Source organism: Cydia pomonella, chromosome 2 (genome assembly GCF_033807575.1).
Source record: "Cydia pomonella isolate Wapato2018A chromosome 2, ilCydPomo1, whole genome shotgun sequence".
Taxonomy (NCBI): Eukaryota; Metazoa; Arthropoda; class Insecta; order Lepidoptera; family Tortricidae; genus Cydia; species Cydia pomonella.
This window is the reverse complement of record NC_084704.1, coordinates 11,690,924-11,715,271: the sequence shown is the minus strand read 5'-3', so window position 1 is coordinate 11,715,271 and position 24,348 is coordinate 11,690,924. Positions and strand designations below refer to the sequence as shown.

At 39.5% G+C, this 24,348-nt stretch overlaps 1 protein-coding gene across 1 annotated transcript; it reads left to right on the top strand.

Annotated features, from left to right (window-relative positions):
* The first annotated feature begins 241 nt into the window (after window positions 1-241).
* On the top strand, window positions 242-21,379 carry LOC133534278 (chromatin-remodeling ATPase INO80). The gene is made up of 29 exons (XM_061873381.1): window positions 242-478; window positions 671-919; window positions 1,838-2,043; window positions 3,709-3,900; window positions 4,649-4,737; window positions 5,034-5,229; window positions 5,713-5,850; window positions 7,514-7,710; window positions 8,097-8,319; window positions 8,758-8,937; window positions 10,719-10,974; window positions 11,382-11,528; window positions 11,697-11,837; window positions 12,016-12,137; window positions 12,322-12,605; window positions 13,090-13,346; window positions 13,699-13,802; window positions 13,931-14,086; window positions 14,784-14,943; window positions 15,730-15,857; window positions 16,172-16,261; window positions 16,553-16,630; window positions 16,928-17,086; window positions 17,714-17,816; window positions 18,027-18,097; window positions 18,237-18,348; window positions 18,550-18,702; window positions 18,924-19,120; window positions 20,993-21,379. The coding sequence occupies exons 2-28, from the start codon at window positions 682-684 to the stop codon at window positions 19,106-19,108; spliced, it is 4,365 nt and encodes a 1,454-aa protein (XP_061729365.1). The 5' UTR covers window positions 242-478; window positions 671-681; the 3' UTR covers window positions 19,109-19,120; window positions 20,993-21,379.
* Window positions 21,380-24,348: the final 2,969 nt, after the last annotated feature.

The following is a 24,348-nucleotide window of genomic DNA, read 5'->3' as shown; positions in this document are numbered from 1 at the left end:
ACGGACATGGCGAAATTATAAGGGTTCCTAGTTGACTAAAAAACGATTTTTTCTATTTGGTGCATTTTATTTTATGAGATCCTCATATGATCCCCATAATATGATCAAGTATGTAGTGATTATATGCTCTTTGTGATGAAGGTCCGCAAGTGTAATAATCCCCTTATGTCAGGGGCAAATGTGTTCTCTTTTACGAAACGATAGCTGAAGCTTATTCTGATTTTTTATTGGCTACTTTCAACTCTAACTTGTTTCTATTGGCCAGTACAATGTCAAGATGTTTTGTTGTCGATCTCTTCAACTATGGCGGGCTTGTGTTTTTTCAAGCTCAAATACGAAATGAGTAGTTATGTGCGCCGCTCGGGCGGCGACATTGACAGCGATTTGTCGAATATTCTCGTTCGCCATTTTGTGAATGCTATGGAATTTTGTGTTAAGTAATCAACGTGAAGTCATCTTGGGGGTATCCAAAATAGGTGTAAGTTCAACTTTTCTAAAGTGGCCGGGGTCTACTTGAAATTCAAAATAATCGCGATTCATGTGTGGGAGTCGTTGTGTGTCCGCGTTTATCGTTTAGTCGTTGCTTTATTGTTTCGTTTCGCAGCGGTTTAGCGAGCGTGTGACCTTCAGATTCTCTATAAATCACAGTTTCATTGAATTGTTTTTTCAGGTTTGGTAGGTATGACTGAAAATTGCGTTGTGGGGAAGCCGTCGCTAAAGCGGCATGAAGTCGCGAGGCCTGTTCACGTACAGAGGCTGGAAGCTGCCCTGGAAATCCGCCCTTTTGTAAACCAGGTGGAACAGATCCTCAACTCCGAAGGCGGAAGTGACAGTGACGATGACTCCGACGGCAAATCTATGGGCAATGAGATGTCTAAAGGGGACAGGGTTGTACACGGTGTTGTCACTACTAAGCAAGGCTAGTATATATCAATATAATGCTGCAAAGCTCCTAAGCCAAGATAATAACCACAAATTCAACAATAACAATAAGATATAGATAGTGTATGGCCAAGGAATTAGATTTCTGTGCCTTTTCATACCTTGTCACAGTAACAATAATATGAGATCCTTAGTGACATTTATTTTGATTGTCACTGGCTTTCTAGCAAAAATGCCCTTGCTAGCAAAAGAGGGATTGTCAAAATAAAACATGCTATCAATAGTCTGCTAGCAAAGCAAGTCAATGATAAATATATAACAGTAAATTATAATGAGTTATACTTCACCAAAATGTTACAAGAACAGACATGTTTCCCCTATTTATAGTACCTGAGTATATAACGAAAACTATTGTATATGGTAGGTACTCTATAGTACTAGTACTCAAACAACAATATATCTAATACACAAATACTTATATACATAGAAAATACCAATGACTCAGGAACAAATATCTGTGTGCATCACACAAATAAATGTCCTTGCTGGGATTCAAACCCAGGACCATCTGCTTCATAGGCAGGGTCACTACCCACTATTATATATTTATCATTAGGTGGGTCCACACAGAGTGAGCATATGCACGAGGCAATTCCTCACGCCTAAAACGGCCAGTGTACACATGCCTCGGCCGAGGTGGCATGTGCGTTTTCCTCACCTGAGCTCACTCTGTGTGGACCCGCTTATAGACATACACATCTATTTAACATTATATTCTGTTCATGGATGTCCATTATAAATGATTAAAGTGAACATAAGTAATAAATTAAAATTTTACATAAGGAATTTAATAAAAAAAAAAATTACTTTTTGGAATTAGCCATATCAAAATTTTCAAACACATTAACAGTATATTTCATTAAGAAGGTAGTAATTATGGTATTATTTTATACAGAACGCCACAGTGACCGCCTGCGCCTATACAACCTTACATCTGTGGGTGAAGAGAGAGAATGGCTCCGGAATGTCTTGTTGTCGTCCGAGTCTGACACCAGTAGTGGTGAGGACACTCCTGCAGGCAAAGACCAGAGGATAAAAAGATTGCTTAAAGAGAGACTGTATCATAACAAATATGCTAAGGATTATTATAAGGATCAAGGGGTAAATATGGCTTGTTTTTACAATACGGTCATTATGGGTAAGTGTGAAATAGGGACAGGACTGGCTTTTACATTGGGACTTATTTACACATTGATAAGTCGTACTTGTCATCAAATGCAAGTAGCTAGTAACTAATGTATGAAGTTGCAATATACACTAATCAATGTATTAAATGGGCCCCAATGTGAAGGCCAGCTACACTTAACCCAGTGCCACACTTACCCATATTGACCTCATATGATTTCAGTCATCAGATGTCATTCTTAGGTCTTAGTTATAATTGAAATTGTATAACTGCAATTAATCTAGTCTAGTAAGCTGTTATTCGGTAATTCTGAATAATAATAATTCTTTCTTAAAATCACCCATACTTCTATCATAATAGTAAATTTTTCTACTTGTTGACTGCAATGGTTCAATTAAGATTACGTATACCAAACTGTAATTGGGTACTTTTCATGTATGGGATCCCAACTCAACTATAATATTCATTTCGAAACAGTTTAGTTTAGAAATGGACCAATCACAGCTCGCCGTGGTCAAGAGGACAAAACAAAACGATAGCTCAAATTAATTATTTATTTTAGGTTGTATAGTAGAAACAATTGCTTGATAAGTCATAAACGCACATGTGACACCCTTAATATAGCAACATCCATAGACTACGAAAACCGCTTAGCTTGTTAGTCTCCTTAGGCTACGGTGGCCAAAATCGAGAAAAAACTGTCTAAAAATTGAATTTAGCAAGGAGCAAGTACCAGGGCCTCGTGAGTTTCGAGAAGGTGTCGTTGACCACCCAGCCTGGTCCCGGCGGCCGGGGCGCGTACGAGTATATATACGTATCGCGGTTGCTCGCGTATATTAAATAGCTGTATACTTTTGGCTTGTTTACCTGTATGATTTTATTAGTTTAAAGTGTTATTTTTATTGACTCGTAGAAAAACTATTGTATACAACAGTGATATAATCAAGCTTTTCAATCTCGTACCTCACTTTGGCAACTCAGCAAGCTTCGTTGCCAAAACACGGTACTCGACTGAAAAGCTCTCTATATTATATTACGATTGTATAAAATACTATTTCGACATTGCATACGCCATCATAAGTGAGTTGCTGACACGTTGTTTTATTGTCTAGTGTTTAGTTTAGTTTTAATTTTATACATTATTTTAGCTTACAAGGTACTTTAATATGGGCCTTATTGCTTAAATCAAAATTAAAATATATAAATTACCCAATGACACCTTACTTCTGTCTTGCTATTCTTGAATTATCTTGGTATTTGTTGATTTCCTCTACTCTCTCTTGCCACCCTTGTCCAGAGTGGTCCCACTGGAGAGAAAGAGGAGATACTGGAAGGAGTTGGAGCAGGCCTTTGCCGACAGGCACACTGAACTAAAAGAGACTTCATATGACTATTCAAGACTTACTACTATCAAAAAAAACAACAATCATATTCAGAACAAAGGGCTATATAATAATAATAATAATCTGTTGATACCAAGATGATATCGTCAGGTGACAAGCAAAACTCACTAATTACTAAAAAATAATAAAGACAGGTTCTAGTAAAACCATTTGAAATTTCAGCTTCATTATTACAACACAGAGATTAATGATAATGTGTAAGGTGTTTTAATTACAAACATTTCTTAATTCGTTCAGAACTCCCGCTACATGTATTATGGCGCGGGTCTGCTATCAACGGTGGACCGGTACCCGGAGCGGCGCGTGAGCCGGCCGCCGCCGCCGGCCGCGCGCGGGCGCCGCGGGCGGCCCGGCGAGCGCGGCCGCGGCACCAAGCAGAAGGGCAGGCGCGGCCGCGGCAGGGAGGGCCGGGGCGAACCAAGTGATATGGTATGTCTCATATTATTTATAGTAAATTCAAGAGCGTTTTCACATTGACCGATCCGATATCGGATGTCGGATACGACCACAAAGAAGCAAAATTTAAAAAAGTGCTTTTTATATTTATTTATCCATTTCATTAATAATCATTGTTCAAAGAAAATAAATCGTCTAGACAAAAATAAATGATATGGCGACGGAGCTTTCCTAAATTGGTCGAGTAGATTTTACAACAAGGACTGTAGGGCGCCGGCGGGGGCGGGACGGGCCGCCAGCGGCAGGGTCGAGGCTGGCAAGCAGTATGACATATTCTAGACTTTTACTCTTTTAACAATTAAAATTTTAATAATAAGAAGGTTTCGTTTTTTCCTCGCAAGTGTGTTTAAAATTCGTATGAAACACGTGTGCATTGGTCATTACTGATTCGGCTCTTTCGCGTTCGGTTTCAGCTCGTGCGCACTCATTATCGCATCGTGTGTAATGACCAACGTAGCACACTTGTATCACAGTGTAGTATTACGCCATAGGGCAATCTCTAGCGGCTGTTTTTTCCTCGGGTCATCTGACATCCGATAGGGTACAATTTTAAAAACTTGTCATAATGGTCTTAAAACATTGTCATTGTCCCTCTGCTACTACTTCCTCGCAGTAGTGAAAACACTGAGAGATGATAAGTCAAAGTCTTAACTGTGTATGGGTTTATAATTGCTTTTAGTATTTGTGAGAAAAATGTGTACATAATCTTCCTTTTTTGCAGCCTGATGATGCTGATTGGGAAGATCAACTAAGAAATATTAAGGAAGAGAAAGATGACGAATTTACCATTGTAGAAAAACCAGGTGTAAGGTTGGTCATTTATTTGCTTTTATTTCTATTAATTTAAATTAGATTAATAAAAAATCTTTCTCGTTTTCTCATCATGAAGAGTTTTTGCTTTATGCACCAAGCCAACCATCACGCCAATCCACACGTTTTTTCACAAGCTATATAAATAATACAAAATCATACTGTAGTTAGGTACTAAAACTCTATGCCTGAGAAGCATGTAACATCCAAATTGGTGTGATAATTAATAAAAAGCATTGTGAAGTTTGTTAATTTAAATATAGGCAACTGAGTATTATCCAAAACAATTTTTCCAGAGGTCGGAAAAAGCTTTCCACCCTGAAAACGCCAGAAGCGCTGACCGCGCGCCGCCGCCGCCACTGGCAGCTACTGGTCAAGAAAGAACTGGGGAAAGTACAAAGGGCTAGAACGGCAACGCACAGGGAGGTCATGTTGCAACGAAAGAGGCTAGCTACTCTATGCTGTAAACATTGGAGGCATGTTGCTATGCAGGTTGGTTAAAAAATGCAGGAATTACACAAGTCTCGCCCAAAAATCTCTTTAGAGTTTGATCAACCAAATATAGCAATTGTTTAGTTTGACAGCACTGAGCGTAATTTTAGATAAGGTTTACCGTTTAATTTCAAAGGAATTTTTTTTTGAGTAAAATGAAAACCTGTTGTCTCAGTTTCTTATTAATCATGCAAGGAAATTTCCCAGCGTCTAACAGACACCTCAGGTGACCGGAGGGCTGGCAGCTATCTCGGCCAGAGGATAAGCCTGGCCATCCAAAAAGGTAACGCTGCCAGCCTTCTGGGTACCATAATGCATGAAGGTGACCTGGGGAGCATTTTTTATTTATAAGTTTATTTTAAGTTCTATTATATTTTAGTTTTAATATCTTAGTATATAATTTATTATTATTATGTTTTTTTTAAGTTGTACCTAAAATTAATAATCATGCAAAGTATCTGTAGGTTGTTTTTATATGTACAGTCCCAGAAGAACATGAAAGAGACGGTGTGGCGGTGTAAGCGACTCAGCCGAGAAATGCAGGCGTACTGGAGGAGATATGACCGCGCCGAAAGAGAAACGAGACGACGAATGGAGAGAGAGGCAGAGGAACAGAGAAAGGTGATACAGCTTTTTGGATTTATTTGAAATTAGTTTGATGCGAACAAAAGTAACATTTTATATTTATATACAAGTAAAACATTTAACTAAATCTACGGATACCACTCACGTGTTTCTTGTAGTTGTACGTTGTTTCATATACTACATTTTCGTAGAATTTTGCTTCATAGGAAATGTTTCTCATATTATCATTTCATAGAATGATCAACTTCCAGTGCTCTCACATAGTAGAAGCTGTAGATTTTTTATAGTTCAGAAAATTTAATGTTTCGAAATTCATGTCATAAAATTTCAGGTCATATATTATATTATTTCTTATAATATTAAGTTTATATAAATCTTGTTTCAAACCCTGCATATTCATAGAATTTTGTTTCTCATTTTATTAATCTTAATATTTTCGTTTCATAGAAGGCTCAGTAACTCAATACTTACTTTGTCAAAAATTAAATCATAGATCTTTGTTGCAAAGAAAGTTAACACATTACAACATTCATGTCATATAATTTCAAATTATTTATTCTTTACCCATATATTATTAAGTAAATATAACAAACGTTAACCTAACCTACTTTTCTGGCAACAGTTTGTTTCTGCGGGAGGTCGCAGTTCTAACCTAACCGACTTTTCTGGCAACAGTTTGTTTCTGCAGCGGTCGCAGTTCTAACCTAACCTACTTTTCTGGCAATAGTTTGTTTCTACGGGGGTCGCTGTTCTAATATTACAATTCTTTGCATTGAGTTTCTTTTTAATAAATTTAAATGAAATGCATAAGTTCTGAAATAATAATATTTGAAAAGAAAACACTCGAACTAAATATTATATTAAACAGTTCCTATGAAACAACCATCTATGAAAGCTGTGTCCCCGAAACAAGAATACATTGATAAGTTTCTAAATTAAAAAAGTTTGATAGTAATTATTCATTCAATTGAATTTCTGTGAAATATTTTTCAACCAAGTAAATAGTCTATGAAACAATAATATTGAAACAGAAAGTATATGATGACCAAATAATATATGAAATAATTTTTTAGAAACGTAATTCTATGAAATTTCTGTCTGTGAAATTGGGTGGCACCGTTTTTTTGTCACTCGACCAACCCAACTAGAAAAAAGGAAACCTAGGCTCTCCGAAACAAGTCGCGCGAATGACTAAAAACACGTGAGTTGAGTTCGTAGAGTTACTTAAATGTTAGTATGTCTCACGACAGTTTAAATTCAATTAAAGCAAAAACCTTGCGCACACCTTGCCTGATAAAGCCTGACAAGAGTGTAACTGGCCCTGAGATAATGTTGCTGCAAATATTGTACATATCGCAATATAGCGGGTCGTTTACCTCGCCCGAGGCCTTATACCTATATTTTATTTTATTCCAAATATTGTTTCTTGTAACGTGTGTTTTTTTTGAGGTTTGATTATATATATGCCAGAAATCATTTTTAAGCACTAATCCGCAACATGGCCAAATGTAATCTTGTCAGGCTTATGAAATTATTAACTATTATAGTTTTATTCGCTTTTACATTCAAATTATGCTATACAGTCCAAATAAAATTCGTTCTTTCTTGAATGGGTTTGTGTTGTAGATCTAATTCAAAATGATCATGTGTTAGAAAACATGTATTGAATTTTAGCTTAGAACCCTTATTACTATGACAGATGGATGTGGAACTAATGGAAGCCAAGCGGCAACGTCGCAAGCTGAACTTCCTCATAACGCAGACGGAGTTGTATGCCCATTTCATGCAAAAGAAGTTGAACGCTCCCACGGACGATGGGGACGGGGCTGACAGGATACTGAGGCAGCTTGATGAGGACAGAGACCCCAGGCTTGCGGCTATTGATAGTTATGACAGGTAACTGATGAGATGAAATGATTTTTCTAAAGACATGACTGACTGCGCACTTCATACAACGGATGAATGACCCTTGTTGCGACGGAGATGGAGGATCGGATACTAAGGCAGCTAGACGAAGACAGCTACACTGAGCTTGCTTCTATTGATGATGGTGTATTCAATCACTGGTGTAGCTTTAGTTGCTTGCCATCACCCGAAATACTTTATACTACGTCGGTGGCAAACAAGCATACGGCCCGCCTGATGATAAGCAGTCTCCGTAGCCTATGTACGCCTGCAATTCCAGAGGAGTTACACTCCAGGGCTGGTGGTGCGAAAAAAGTTTCCTAATATTAGCTCAAATGTAGCTTGTATGACATATTAACACACCCTGTTAATTCCAGCGAAGCGATGAAAGCGCGCGCGTCGCGCAACGCGCGGGAAGCGTTCCGCACGGAGCGCGCGCGCACGCGTCAGTTCGACGCGGCCGCCGCGCCCGCGCCCGCGCCCGCGCCCGCGCCCGCGCCCGAGGCCCGCGGCGACCACGCGCAGCCCGACATCTTCCAGGGCACGCTCAAGGGCTACCAGCTCAAGGGGATGAATTGGCTGGCCAATCTTTACGATCAGGTGGGGTTCTGTTTTGTTAGGTGTATTCTCCGCCCAATATTGCCCTTTATACACAGCATTTTGTACGAAGAATCGACGTCCTTTAAATGCTGCTAGTTCAAGGGCGTGGTTGGTAAATCATTCATCGATCAGTTTGTCTTGACTTCTTTATGGGGCATTTTGGCTTCGCTTACTGCAACAGTTACTTATGAAATAAAACCATTGTAACGAATTTATGTACATGGAGTATAATTAATTAAAAATGTTGAATCCACACATGTATTTTCGTTCGTTCGTTAAAATAGGTGTATCTTGATTTATAATTTGTCTAAAGAAACATCAATTTTACGTCAATTGCTGGATTAAAGTTAACTGCCTACGTTTTCCTAACCTGTGCTATTTTGTTGCGTGGGCAATTTTCGTTACACAAAGTTCGTTATTATTTTTCGATTTGTTCAGGGTATCAGCGGCATCCTGGCTGACGAGATGGGTCTTGGAAAGACCGTACAGTGCATAGCGTTCCTCTGCCACGTTGCCGAACGCCTCGGCGTGTGGGGTCCGTTCCTTGTGGTCTCCCCAGCGTCAACATTGCACAATTGGCAACAGGAGTTGCAGAGATTTGTACCTGACTTTAAAGTTGTAAGTTGAAAATTGACTACCTTGGATAAAACACCATGAATGATAAAAAGATTGAAATCATCAAACAATACAAAAATGTTTTAGACACAGCACATTGAGAAGGAAATAGTACATTGTGCAACGAGGGGGGGTAAGTGAAATTTTGGACACGAAGGTGAATTAAAGACCCGAGTTTGCAATATTCTTACCCCCGGAGTTACACATAATGTTTTTCATTACACTTGCGAAGAAAAAACTAAATTTTAAACGAAATAATTCTTAAATATGGTGACATATCAAATATTCGTCCGTCATTTTGTAATTTATTGACAAGTTAGCATCGAGGGCACAGACCTATTCGGCATTAAGCCACGATTGAAAATTATGTAAAAATATTTTAAACGACTACTTTAAACATTAACAAAAATATTAAATTATAAACGTCAGTATTTTAAAAGTAAAAGTGAATAAGTGACATAATTAAAATATATAATATATATAACTAGGGAGTTATAGCGTTTTTTTTTCACAATCCGTAACTCCCGCGGGAACAAAATAGGCTCTTGTCCTTCAGTACACCTGCATGAAATGCAAGTGTGATGAAAAGTTTAATATGTGACGAAATCTATCCAAGCAACTGTAATATAAAAAAAAAAGCGGCCAAGTGCGAGTCGGACTCGCGCATGAAGGGTTCCGTACCATTTGAGACGTATTAAAAAAAATCTACTTGCTAGATCTTGTTCAACATTTTACCACTTTGGACACACATTTTACCACTTTGGAAGTGTCTCTCGCGCAAACTATTCAGTTTAGAAAAAAATGATATTAGGAACCTAAATATCATTTTTGAAGACCTATCCATAAATACCCCATACGTATGGGTTTGATGAAAAAATTTTTTTTTTAATTTTATGACGTATTAAAAAAAAAAACTACTCACTAGATCTCGTTCAAACCAATTTTCGGTGGAAGTTTGCATGGTAATGTATATCATATATTTTTTTTAGATTTTTCATTCTGTTATTTTAGAAGTTACAGGGGGGGGGGGACACACATTTTTTCACTTTAGAAGTGTCTCTCGCGCAAACTATTCAGTTTAGAAAAAAATGATATTAGGAACCTAAATATCATTTTTGAAGACCTATCCATAGATACCACACACGTATGGGTTTGATGAAAAAAAAATTTTTTTTAAATTTTGTGACGTATTAAAAAAAAAACTACTTACTAGATCTCGTTCAAACCAATTTTCGGTGGAAGTTTGCATGACAATGTATATCATATATTTTTTTTAGCTTTTTCATTCTGTTATTTTAGAAATTACGGGGGGGGGGGGACCCACATTTTACCACTTTGGAAGTGTCTCTCGCGCAAACTATTCACTTTAGAAAAAAATGATATTAGAAACCTCAATATCATTTTTGAAGACCTATCCATAGATACCCCACACGTATAGGTTTGATGAAAAAAGATTTATTGAATTTCAGTTCTAAGTATGGGGAACCCCCAAAATTTATTGTTTTTTTTCTATTTTTGTGTGAACATCTTAATGCGGTTCATAGAATACATCCACTTACTAAGTTTGAACAGTATAGCTCTTATAGTTTCGGAAAAAAGTGGCTGTGACAGAATCGGACAGACAGACGGACATGACGAATCTATAAGGGTTCCGTTTTTTGCCATTTGGCTACGGAACCCTAAAAAACCAATGCCTTCTCTTGTCGTAATTAAAAAACGGTTAAACCCCGTTCGTTGGGTCTAACTGTATGATAGAAGAGGTAAATTCAACAGTAAATTTCCAGGTACCATATTGGGGCAGTCCAAACGAACGCAAGATTCTCCGACAATTCTGGGAGCGCAAAGACCTTCACACGCGCCAGGCCGCGTTTCACGTGGTCGTGACGTCGTACCAGATAGTTGTCAGCGACCTCAAGTACCTGAATAGAGTCTCGTGGCAGTATATGATATTGGACGAGGCTCAAGCTATAAAGAGCTCTGCTAGTATGCGGTGGAAGCTACTGCTTGGGTTTAGCTGTAGAAACAGATTGTTGCTATCAGGTTAGTATCTGTTTTGTTGGTTCAATTATGTTGTGGAACGTTATGGCATGTTCTCTTGATCAGTACCAGTCAAAATCCTGTTACAAATGACAAGTCTTATAGATTAAGAGCAAAGAGGTTACTAACCCCCCATGGACCAGTAGAAGAATGGCTTTATTTCTTCCCTCAACTTACCCGCATCGACTCGCAACTTTAACTGGATGGTCTGTCTGTGACCTTATGTGATCATTCTCAGTTGGTATGCAATAGTTGTGCTTTTAAAATGCAATATGATCACTATCCAGATGATTAATGCTGGTCACGGAAACAAAATGTATTGTATGGATGCAGTTTCTTTTCTGGATTAGCTTGTTTTTTCTTATATACCAGATGCCAGTTCGGTACTATTCAGTATTTGTGACTTGCAGGAACGCCAATCCAAAACAGTATGGCGGAGCTATGGGCGCTCTTGCACTTCATCATGCCCACGTTGTTCGACTCGCACGAAGAGTTCAACGAGTGGTTCTCGAAAGACATCGAAAGCCACGCCGAGAATAAGAGCACTATTGATGAAAGTAAGTAAATTATTTAACAGATATTAACGCAATACTTCAAGAAGTTTGCCACTACCGACCTTATGCCTCGCCAGCAACTCGGGAATTTTATTTTCATAACAGAACTAGCTAAAGAAGAACTCATTAGGTTCGAAGTGTCGTTTTCACATCGGATTTTTGTTGTTCCAGAACACTTATCTCGGCTTCACATGATCCTGAAGCCCTTCATGTTGCGGAGAATCAAGAAGGACGTGGAGAACGAGCTTTCAGACAAGATCGAGATTATGGTGCACTGTCCACTGACCATTAGACAAAAACTCTTGTACATAGGTTAGTCTGGTACGATTTCGGTGTCGGAAACACCCTGTATATAAGTAGATACTTAGATAGTCGCATTAGGCCATTACGTCGTAGCTATTTTTCTCAATTGGATACACTTGATGTATCCAAGAATTAACTGATGAGTAGCGTAAATAAAAAAGTAACGTCACAAAACCGTATTTTTTAGCACTGAAAAAGAAGATCAAGATTGAAGAGTTGCTGCATTTCACCGTCGGGGCAGAGTCGGGCCACAACGTTGACAAGAACTTTACTTCCAATCTGATGAACCTGGTCATGCAGTTCAGAAAGGTTAGCCAGCCACTTTAAATCTTTTTTTATATATTGCAAGCTTTATTGGGTGATCCAATTAGATTTTCGTAGCAGTTTTTGTCGCTGGTTGTGTTTTTTGTTAAACAGTTCCTCCTTATAGAAACTTATTTCACATAGATCATTTCTTGTTTGATATCATGAAATAATGACTTTTTTATTATAGGTATGTAACCACCCCGAGCTCTTCGAACGCCGTGACGTCCGCTCTCCCTTCGCAATGCAAGTCGACGACTACCACCTACCCAAGCTAGTCGCAGAAGAAGCTATTCTGCTTAGAAGCATACCATCCAAACGGCATTTGCTGTATAACACGCTGAATATATTGACGCCTGAGTATGTACACAGAAGTCTGAGTGAAGAGGAGAATGGAATGTTTAAGTTTATGAGGTTTATTGACCTTTCGCCGATGGAGTTGTATAAAGTGACGCTGTGTGGATGGTTTTACGCGTAAGTATATATAAGTAGTAGCAAAGAGAATTTTAAATAGAGGTGGATTGTCAAAGTAAATTTTGTAGTCACAGTAAATTTACTGCCATCTTTAGAAACATGATTAAAACTTCTAGAACGCCATTTGACTTTGATCCTTATTCTTTCACTGATATGTGTTAAAGTTAAATATCAAAAAGTGGCGCCATCTTACCGGGAATAGGCCAAAGCTTGTGGCGCCATCGTTTGAAATGATGCCGCCATACCTTTGGCCTATAATCTGTTAGATGGCGCCACTTTTACTGTACTGTGGCTGCAAAATGTTCTTTGACAATCCACCTCCATTTCAAATTCTCGTTGGTATTAGTATTAATATTAGAATTTTCTTTCAACTAAAATGAGATTTATCGCGTACACTTACTTTTAATATTTAGCCTGACATTTCGAGCGTGACACTAGTAGTTGAAATTGTATGTTTAAATATAGAAACCAAGTATTTTTTTAGCATGGAACATATAAAACAATGTCTAAAAAAATACGAAAGGCTTCGGCATCGGCACTTCTGGTGGCAACAGCACACGAATTCGGAAGTAAAAGACGAGGTTGTCGAAGAGACGGAAGAGTCAGAGCCGGATAACTATGACAACGTCAGTAGTAAGGATAGACTGCTGATATGTCCGGACGGCGATGTGATGAGGCAAAGGAAAACGGATAGTTTGATGTGGAGGGACCTGCTGTTTACTGACCCGCTGTGGACTCAAGGTAAATAAATAAAATATTCTCATGTCTTCTTAAGTTGTTTTCTTTGGCAGTTTCGCGAAATGTAGCATTCTATAAGTAAAATTGCACTTGGTGCTATTTGTAAACTTTCATAATGCGGTGACTTGTATAGACAAGTGTGACCAACATACATAGGTATGTTGGTCACAGTCTTAACGTATATATTTGAAGTTATGGCGAAAAAATAAGAGAAAACAACAGCGCATCTGGATTAACTTAAAGGCTAAACATACAGAAACTTTACCTGATTGTAATTTGAAAAGCAGCCTGTTGAATATGTCTTTGCTCAATGCACATGTGTTATTGTGTATAATTTGCGATATTTTATGTTTAGGCGGTCCATTCTACACACACGCGGAACACAGTATTCACTATATGGCGGAGACTATAGAACACAGAAACATGAGGACTAGAAATCTCAAAAGTCAAGATGATCAGGTAATTCATTTAACTTATCTTTATAAGTGACTAAGCTATTTATTTTGTCGATAATTAATGTAATTTTAAACTTAGCATTCTTATCCCAGTTTATACAATCGGGCTTTACCAATTGGTTTTTTTTTCAGTCTGATATGTTGCGAGAGATAAAGACGGAAGAGGGAGGTGTGATGTCGGTGCCAAGTTCAGAAGTCACGGAATTCGCCCACGTGGAGAAACCGCCTAAAGTGTATCAAGATGTGCCAACGAGCTTACCAGCTTTCTTATGTACTGCCCAACCCAAGGTAAAGTCCAATAGAAATTGTACTTGGTTCCTTATAAAGAAACGTCACAATGTAGTCCTTTATACATCCTACTCCTTTTGATAGTTGTATGTACTTCAGTAGGGCTAAGATGGTCGGCTCTTTATCATTCGTCATCATGCCTGTCACGTTCTAACAAGCATGTAAGTGCGAAAGTGACGGGCATAGTGAGATGTGATAAAAATGAAACCATGCTGCCACCGCAGGGATGGCCAAACAAGGCAAGACTCCCGCTACCTGTTCGTGGACCGGATCTGGGACGTAGTTTGGTGTCCACTGTTGTCAAGGTGCTAGGGGCTGGTGGGAGGAACGGCGCCACTTTACAGCCCAACAACATCGGATTATTGAATTCTGGGAATACTACACATCTCAGAAATGCGCGGTCTATTAATTTGTATACAACTCATTTTAGGACGCGGTGGTCCGATAGAACTGCAAAAGTACGAGTAATAATATTATTACCCACTAGACCCTACTCATAGTGTTGTGTTCCTGCCGGTGAGCAAGGTTGCTAGAGCTCAACGAGGGGGGGCGGGGTTAGGGTCGGCAACGCGCATGTAACTCCTCTGGAGTTGCAGGCGTACATAGGCTACGGAGACTGCTTACCATCAGGCGGGCAGTATGCTTGTTTGCCACCGACGTAGTATAAAAAAATAAAAAAAATAAAAATTGTGCGCAGGTATGCGTGTGCCCGCTGCAGCCGTTCGCGTCGTCGCGGCAGTTCGCGTACCACCTGACGCGGCACGCGCACGCGGAGAGCGGCGCCGGCGCCGCCGCCTTCGCGCGCCTCGTGGCCGCCGCGCGCCCGCCCGCCGGCTGGGCGCCGCTACAAGTGCCAGGTACACTCTCCGTCATAACTCGTACGGCATACAGTTCGCGCACCACCTGACGCGGCACGCGCACGCGGAGAGCGGCGCCGGCGCCGCCGCCCTCGCGCGCCTCGTGGCCGCCGCGCGCCCGCCCGCCGGCTGGGCGCCGCTACAAGTGCCAGGTACACTCTCCGTCATAACTCGTACGGCATACAGTTCGCGCACCACCTGACGCGGCACGCGCACGCGGAGAGCGGCGCCGGCGCCGCCGCCCTCGCGCGCCTCGTGGCCGCCGCGCGCCCGCCCGCCGGCTGGGCGCCGCTACAAGTGCCAGGTACACTCTCCGTCATAACTCGTACGGCATACAGTTCGCGCACCACCTGACGCGGCACGCGCACGCGGAGAGCGGCGCCGGCGCCGCCGCCCTCGCGCGCCTCGTGGCCGCCGCGCGCCCGCCCGCCGGCTGGGCGCCGCTACAAGTGCCAGGTACCTTTTCATCATACCGCTCTGTCAAGCCCATGGGCCATCACTGTGGTTCAAATGGATACGATGACTCGATCATAAAAGCTTAGTAGATAGTACAACTTTCTCACGTTCATTTACTTATTTCACGATACCAGCGATTTTTGAAACGCATGCGCTTTCGTGTATTGAATGTTTTAGTGCTGTCTTACCACACTGAGCAGTTATACAACTGCGCTTACAAATGTACCAGTGATGATTTGTAAATTTTTATTGTTCTGCGTGCGCGTTACGTTATGTTATGTTATATTTTTTCCAGTTATGTATTTGAAAATGTGATATGCTTTGTTTTAGATAAAAACCAGTTAGTGAGCGACGCTGGTAAGCTCACAGTATTGGACTCATTGTTAAAGCGGCTTAAAGAGAGAGGGCACCGTGTTCTCATATACAGCCAAATGACCAAAATGATTGATCTCTTAGAGGTATGTATAGTTTTCAATTTATTTTCATTTATTGTTGCGTTCCTTCATTGCAGTCACGCGTGTTCAGTCAGGATGCGTTTTTACAGACGAGCTCGTGCGCATTGTAATGTATGAATCACTACGAACAAAGTCACAGTGCATCGCACGCATATGCCAAGCAAGTTGTCCGACGTCTCTTATGAAAATTCATACATTACAATACGCACACGTTTACGCATACGTATTTGGTGTGACTCAGTTTTTATTACTATATGAACAATTCAACATAGGCGAAGTTATAGTGGAAAAATACATTTGTAATTGTTATTTGGCAGGAATACATGTGGCACAGAAAGCACAAATACATGCGGTTAGACGGTTCCAGCAAGATATCGGCGCGGCGCGACATGGTTGCTGACTTCCAGGTATGAAATCATCACAAACATGTTATAATAGCGATGATCAATTAATAGGTCAGTTAAATAACATGGTGATTTTTATGGGTTCCGTAGCCAAAATGGCAAAAACGGAACCCTTATAGTTTCATCATGGCCGCCCGTTTGTCTGAGGACCGTATTTCACAGCCATTTTACTTGGAAACTATAAGATATATTTTTATTTTGAAATACAAAATGGTGCTGGCAGTACCATAACTATACATTTCTATGAAGTGAGTCGTCTGATGGTTGTAAACTCAAAATCAATATATCTTACAGGCACGAACCGATATATTCGTGTTCCTTCTGTCCACGAGAGCCGGCGGCCTGGGTATCAACCTCACCGCTGCAGATACTGTAAGTAAATTATGATACCTGACACTTAAATATGTCGCTGCATTTGTAACGTGATTTTATCATCTGGGGTGGGAACGAGAAGATTGTGATCCAATGCGACATGAGGTCGCTTGAGCCGCCCTATGCATATTTCCTGCGTCCCGTTCAGCCTTAAACGAACTTTACATTTTGGGATCCGTTGGTTATCTGAGCAGATGGTGTTAATTCTAATAACATTATGATATTTTAACACCGTCTACTATACACAAAGCTTGAATAATATGTGACTAAAAATAATATCCTGGTTTTCTATGACAGGTGATATTCTATGATTCCGATTGGAATCCAACCGTGGACCAGCAGGCTATGGACCGCGCCCACCGACTCGGGCAGACCAAGCAAGTCACCGTCTACCGGCTTATCTGTAAGGGCACCATCGAGGAGAGGATTATGCAGAGGGCCAGGGAAAAGAGTGAGGTAAGTCCCCTGCCCACAGATGATTCAGATTGAAATATTTGAAAACCGACTGTGAACCAATGCCTGTTGTACTGATATGAAGAAGTTTACAGAATTGCTGAAGCTACCCAAAATGTGTCAAAGTTTCTCTGATTAAAAAAAACCGCCAACTCTAATATACATTACTTATTGATGAAAATGTATAATATGATGAAATATTTTCGAAACTCCAGGGACCGAGGAAAGTGCGACTTTCGCCACTCCAGGGAGTGAGGAAAGTAGCTTTTTAATTTAGTGAAGGCCATGAATACAGGAATATTTCTAGAAGCTTTCGTCATAATGATGATGCCTTTCATTCATGAATGTAAATAAATGTGGTTAACTTTACTTGATGCAGATTTTTTTTAACCTTTAATATGTTTTCACTACTGAGGTGAAAAGTTGTATGTGTCACACGAGAGCAAAGTTATTTTACATCTCGTGTTTTTGAGTCCGTCGCTACGCTCAGGCTTCTAACTTAGACTCGCTTCGCTCGTGATTCAATTATAGAATCTTTCGCTTACTCGGGACTCAAAATCAACACTCGCAAGAAAAACCAACTTTCCTCTCTTGTACAAATAACTAATTTATGAGGCATTAACTCTACAGATTCAAAGGATGGTGATAAGTGGGGGAAACTTTAAGCCCGACACACTGAAGCCAAAGGAAGTCGTCTCGTTATTGCTGGACGACGAAGAAATAGAACTAAAATGTAAGTTTGCTATTGAAGTATAATGTTTGTTTACGCTTATTTCATACTAGCGTCAAACACATTCAAACTCATTATTACCCCCTATGGGATGAATCTAAAAAAAATTGAATTGACGACTAGTGAAAAATATGTCTGTCAATTTATAAGTAACGAAACTTTATATGCTTATATGTATGTGTTCTAACATCCCTAATTTGTTTTTGTTCTTAGACCGACAAAAATCAGAAGAAAAGAAACAAGAGGAAAGGGAAAGAAAAAGAAAGTCAGCGGCGCTGCCACCCGTAAGTAACGAGTTACTTATTTAAATTTATTTGATTTTTTAGCGTCAAATTAGTATTGAGTTACTTGATTTAAAATTAAAACAAAAGTATTTCAGTACCTATTAAAGTAACAGATATAGTAACACAATATGTGTTGCAGCAACCAACGCCTGTAGATGCGAAGCGTGGACGTGATTCTTGTTCGGAGCCCGGCAGCCCGCTTTTGGTGGACGACGAACCGCGCGACGCACATCTCACCCCACCGCACACGCGTGAGTATATCCATCGATCAAATTTCAAGAGCCGTATGCAGTTTGAGGTTTTAAATTTTGAATTGAATTTTGATAGTCATTTCAGACATCAGTGGGTCTTAGGGGGTTAGACAAATCAGTGGGAATGGAGTTCAATATTGGAGTTTGTACTGTTTAGGTGTTTATATGTAATGCATTTGATAGAGTAATTTCCATTCACAGCTTTCTCCCCCGTGGGTCGAGCGTCATCGTGGTCGGCGACGCGATCGACGCGCGGCGCGAGAAGGGGCCGGCCGCGCGGCGCGAGGCACGCCTCACGCCGCGAGCGTCCCGTGCAGGCCGACACCGCGGGCACTTCGGCGGACGCTGTTGCCGGTAAAAAAAGCTACTGTGTTAACTACAGTCTGCCATACCAATTTTCATTAATATATAAATAAATTAATCAAAATTTGTATAACAAATCGAACTTGCGCGCCTACATTTTTCAAATTTGTCCCTTTTTCTAGTGACAAATTGGTTTGCCGGACTATATGTATTATGGAACAAGTCAAGATCGAGAAGTTTGGGTGTAGTAATAATGTAGACACTGGTCGCAGGCGCCGCAATGCTGGAGTCGGAGGCGCCGCTGGAGGCGGGCGGCGCGGCGGTGCGCGCGCGGCGCGGGCCGGGGCGGCCGCGGCTGCGCGGCAGCGCGCCCCGCGGCCCGCCGCGCCGCCCCCGCCGCGCCCCCGAGCCGCTGCTCGTGCCGCTCGCGCCGCCGCCGCCGCCCTACCACTCCTAGCGGGGACGAGAGGTACCACTACTTACTTCTTTGTCAGCGGATTTACACTTCGGCGGAATAGATAGATGAAGTGATTTAGTAGAAAACGTCGCTTAGTCGCTTTAACCCCTTACTGCATGCGATAAAAATATTTGTTGAAATTTGAACATTAATAGCTGTCGATAGAGTTTAATATCATATCCGCCATATATGGCTTACCAAAATACTTTTGAATGCCTAAGAACTTGTCCCTTTTCAAATGGAACTCAATTTGTAACGCAAAAATTTCTGGTACTAACTTAAGAGAAAATTACACTTATTTTCAAACTTAATGCAATAAACTAGCAATGTAAGACATAAAATTTAATAATAGTATATTATTGCAGAGGCCGGGAAAAATATTATAATAGTATATTATTGCAGAGGCCGGGTTCGCGTCGTCCGACAAAATCGAAACTCATCCACGACATCCCTTTCCCGGCCTCTGCAATAATATACTATTATTTTTCCAATTCAACTATTTTACTGTAGGTATCTCTGTTATTATTAACACTGCGTTACCATTTTGCCACTAAGATTTATTAGCATAATTAATAAACTGAAATAATTTACAGTAATATTTATTTTAAATACTTGGTCTCCAAAGATTTCTTGTTGTTTACCACTAACATTTGTTCTTCCAGCATTTGCCTTTTCTAATAAAAATAAGCTTTTTAGTAAAGTAACGCAGTTGTTGTAGGGACATCCCATATTTTTTAAATATCGGCATAAATAATACAGTTATCGTGAAAACTTCGCTCTAGCGATGATAAACTATTATAGAAAACTTTATAAATATTCTGAATGAATATAAAAAAAGTAATGAAATGTTATCTTTAACTAACGAATTTGTCTCTCGAAACAAAATTTGTACACAATTTCTATTAGGCATTACAAAACCATCTTTGCCCAAAGTTTAACAAAAATAAACTATATGATTTTACACTTACACTTTATCTCCTGAATGAAACAAAAAAAAGACTATATATTTTGGATTTCACACAAATGCGTAAATTAACCTTACCCAAGAAAGCTCCTTCAAAAAAGCGGGAGGTGCTTCATGAAGGGTTCCGTACCATTTATGACGTATTAAAAAAAACTACTTACTAGATCCGGTTCAAACCAATTTTCGTTGGAAGTTTGCATGGTTTTTCATTCAGTACCCCTAGTGTAAATATTTTCGACAGCGAAACGTTACGTACGCGTTTGCGTTAAGTGTCATTTTGTATGAGATTTTTGACTTTCCAAAACGTCCCGCTTGGCGCGCTGTTCAAAAACCCATACAAAATGAGACTAAACGCAAACGCGTATGTCACGTTTCGAAATCGAATTTATTTACACTAGAGGTACTGTTATTTTAGAAGTTACAGGGGGGGGGGGACACACATTTTTTCACTTTGGAAGTGTCTCTCGCGCAAACTATACAGTTTAGAAAAAAATGATATTAGAAACCTCAGTATCATTTTTAAAGACCTATCCATAGATACCCCACACGTATGGGTTTGATGAAAAAAGATTTTTTGAGTTTCAGTTCTAAGTATGGGGAACCCCCAAAATTTATTGTTTTTTTTTTCTATTTTTGTGTAAACATCATAATGCGGTTCATAGAATACATCTACTTACCAAGTTTGAACAGTATAGCTTTTATAGTTTCGGAAAAAAGTGGCTGTGACAGAATCGGACAGACAGACGGACATGACGAATCTATAAGGGTTCCGTTTTTTGCCATTTGGCTACGGAACCCTAAAAACGTGTTTTGTATTTATGTGACTAGTTAGAGTACTTTAACCTTTATAAATACCGCAACGTCACACAGCAGTGGACCATCAAACATGCCAGCTTTAATAGCCACTTTTATTGTTACAGATGCCATACACCCCCAATTGTGTTCGACGCTGAGCCCCACCTAGTGCAATTTAATTATATTAATGATATAACCCTAAACCCCGTCAACTGCTCATTAAATTTAAATATTATAAGTCTTTGTACAAAACGCTTTTATTTGTTCTCCGTTATTGTTGTTTTATTTAAAAGCATGTTTTACTTTAATTTTACACAGATAAAATCATTTTTATTTAAAAAAAAACATGATTGATTTAAATGTTATTTTATGAAATATGGACAATCATCTTATTTATGTGTATTAAATTGTTGTGGTTTTAAATTTAATTTAAATAGTTTGAAGTCGCGTTTGGCGTGATGCCGTTGTATTATAGAAGGAAGTGGCTGTTTTGTAATAAATGTGAAACTAAATGTTTGTTTTATTACCTTCCTAAGAGTATAGTATAGTAAAACCCTTTAAAAACTAATGAATCTACTTAAAATAGTATATTACACAGTTTACACCACGTGATTGCAATACAAAAAAATTGCCGAACCACTAAGAGTGTATCGTAAGCATCAATAGTAGCAGATGAAACAACGCCCCAAAAGTTTTAAAATATTGACAAATCTCTAAAATTCACATCCAAAAGTATCTGGGGGCACGGCAGTGCCCCCGCCAAGTCGAGCGCGAAGCAAACACTGCCGTACCATCCTTTACTGGAACCATTTCGCCGCATTTTCAGGCCTCTATTTGAGAACCTCTGGATTAGACCATTTGATTTGTCGATAAAATTAATCGTACTATACGTGATTAACGGCTCCACTATACGTGTACAAACACATTGTATACGATTTAAAAATTACACATAGTAATCATCAAAGAGTAAAGTAAGCATACATAAGAAAAATACATGACAAATATTAAAATACATAAAAAGCTAAACAAATACACTCAAACGAACTCTAGAAATTAACTAGATTACCTGCTATCAACCCCACTGACCTGGCTAAACGTGCCAAAAATACTTGCGGCATTGCTGCGCTGGATGGCAAGGGATATTTGTTGGACTAAGTAGGAGCCTGAACGGGGATCACGTAAATGCCGCCCCAAGTCCCTTACCGACTTTTTCGCTTCCAAACACCACGGCCCAGCCTTTTCCACCGCGGCCGGAACAAAGTCGGACGCTGGTTCCATGTTCCACTTAACGGATGTACTATTAGGTGGTTTGTTATTTATAAACTCATCTGTCTACATCTCTACTTTATGAGTCTGACAGTGTGACATGTAGAGACATTGTTCCCGGCAAATAAATGCACGACGTTAAAATTCGTGAAGCAAAATCATTATGGGAAAACATTGCCCAATAAAACCGCAATCAGGTAGTCGTGCGAATTCGTCACTAACGACCTCTGGCAACGTGATCCAGCATCAATTAATGCACCACCGCTGCATACAAATGCATTCGTGACAGGCATGTGTGACGAGATATACGCTATCTCTGTACGTCTGTCTGTATACCCAGCCGCAAAATTTAATGGCCACATTATGAATGAATGGATTCATGTTTTCCTTCTGCAGTTCGCTGTATATTCGGATTGATATTGATACTGTGGAAAGTAAGTATGAATAATGTACCACTGCTTACCATCAGGCAGGCCGTATGCTTGATTGCCACCGACGTAGTATAAAAAAATTTACGAAGCCCTACAGCACCATCTACCGTCAGCCGTCAAAACTACGACTACAATATTTTACACTACACTTTACCCTTAACTTTTATTAAGTTGGTGCATTCGGGCTGGTCAGAATAAGTATCTTACTGCATGCGACATTCAATTTTCCTATTAACAGTTAAAAACCAATTAAAGAGATCATGCAAACCCACAATATTCTCTTGTAATCCATTATGAGCGTAATAAAAACTCTTAACATGTTTTTTACGGATTTATGACCGAATCGAACCTTTAATCTGTACGTGAGGTGGATTTACCTCATGAGTGATTCAGTGTTCGAAATAGAGGAAAAGGTTATAATAAGAAAGAGTGCAGTGACTATAAACAACATCGTGTGTTTTCACGGTGTGTTATAGGTATTCTGATATAATTAGGGCATTGCAATGAAGTCAAAACCTAAACGTGTATCGAAATACAATTGTTAATTCGGCACTGCACCCAAAACCTCTCGGCCCTTGTTTAGTTTGCAGTTAATAGAAATGGAAAAAGGTTAGATAGGGTAAGTGTAACATTGGGACAAGAGAAACACATGTAGGGATTGCTTATACTGTTCCATTTGCACGGAGCACAATAATTAAACTATGTTCTTTTTACCCAACATGACCTTGTACAAATAAGTATTTGGTATGAAATTAAATGACAATATCGAACCTACCTATGGTCTAAATCTCTTTTATATCTAAGGATAAGTTCGCGTTTGTATTATCTCAATTCTGTAAATTTTATGTGAACCTGTGTTGTGTAGGTACCTACAACAAAGTGATTACTACTACTAATACTACACTACTATTTTTTTGTAAAAAGCTTTTATAGCGACAGTTTTTTTTCTTTTGAGATAAAAAGATATTTAACCAGAAATTCATGTGTTATTTGTACAAATTTTCAAATGAGCAAAAAAAAAATCTTAGAAAAAATTACAAAAAGAGGGTTTAAAATTATGTCTTTTGTATCTTACATTGCCAAGAAAAGGGTATACCTACCTTATTATCTAATTACCTAATATTTCAATTTCAGTAATAACATGAAATCGGCAAGGCATATTGGGCGCGTAACGTTCAGAAATAGTTTTACATAATAGATGTTAGTCAGTTCAAGACAAGACTGCAACGATTTTGATACCATCACGCGGTGCACGTGTTATTTTAAACGTTTAACTTCTTTTGAAATTATGACGTATAAATAACACTTGCTTTCAAAATGGTTGCAGACTTGTCTTGGTCTAACTCTATCCGTGCGTCGCTTTAGTTTTAAAGCGCAGTAAAATTGGTTGTTCGCTCTATCAGGTAGGGTAGGTACCGTTGTGTTTTACAATTTTTTGCTAGCAACAAGAGTAATGCAACGTGCAGCTTACAAAAAGAATGTCTGACACGCTAAATAAACTGTAAAAAGATACGCCAAGCACGAATATCTGGCGGTCTGTTTGCGGGCGGTCTCGCGGGTCACTAAACATGTCAATTAGTATTCCTCGCACTGACGAGACCCGAGAGGGTCTGATTTGATCTTGCACTAGCTCTTGTATGTGGCGTTTGACAATGACATATTTAGTTATGCTTTGTTGAAATTATACATACGTAGACTTTCGGAACTCCTACTGAATACATGACTACTTTTGTAGTAGGTACTTACAGCGTCCAATAATTGTTACGCTGGCTATAAATAGAGTG

Excerpts from the sequence above, each read along its gene's own strand:
- LOC133534278 (XM_061873381.1), top strand. The coding sequence starts at position 682 with ATGACTGAAAATTGCGTTGTGGGGAAGCCGTCGCTAAAGCGGCATGAA. Across the intron at positions 10,975-11,381 it reads AAACAGATTGTTGCTATCAG|GAACGCCAATCCAAAACAGT; the intron begins GTTAGTATCTGT and ends TGTGACTTGCAG. Across the intron at positions 11,838-12,015 it reads ACAAAAACTCTTGTACATAG|CACTGAAAAAGAAGATCAAG; the intron begins GTTAGTCTGGTA and ends CGTATTTTTTAG.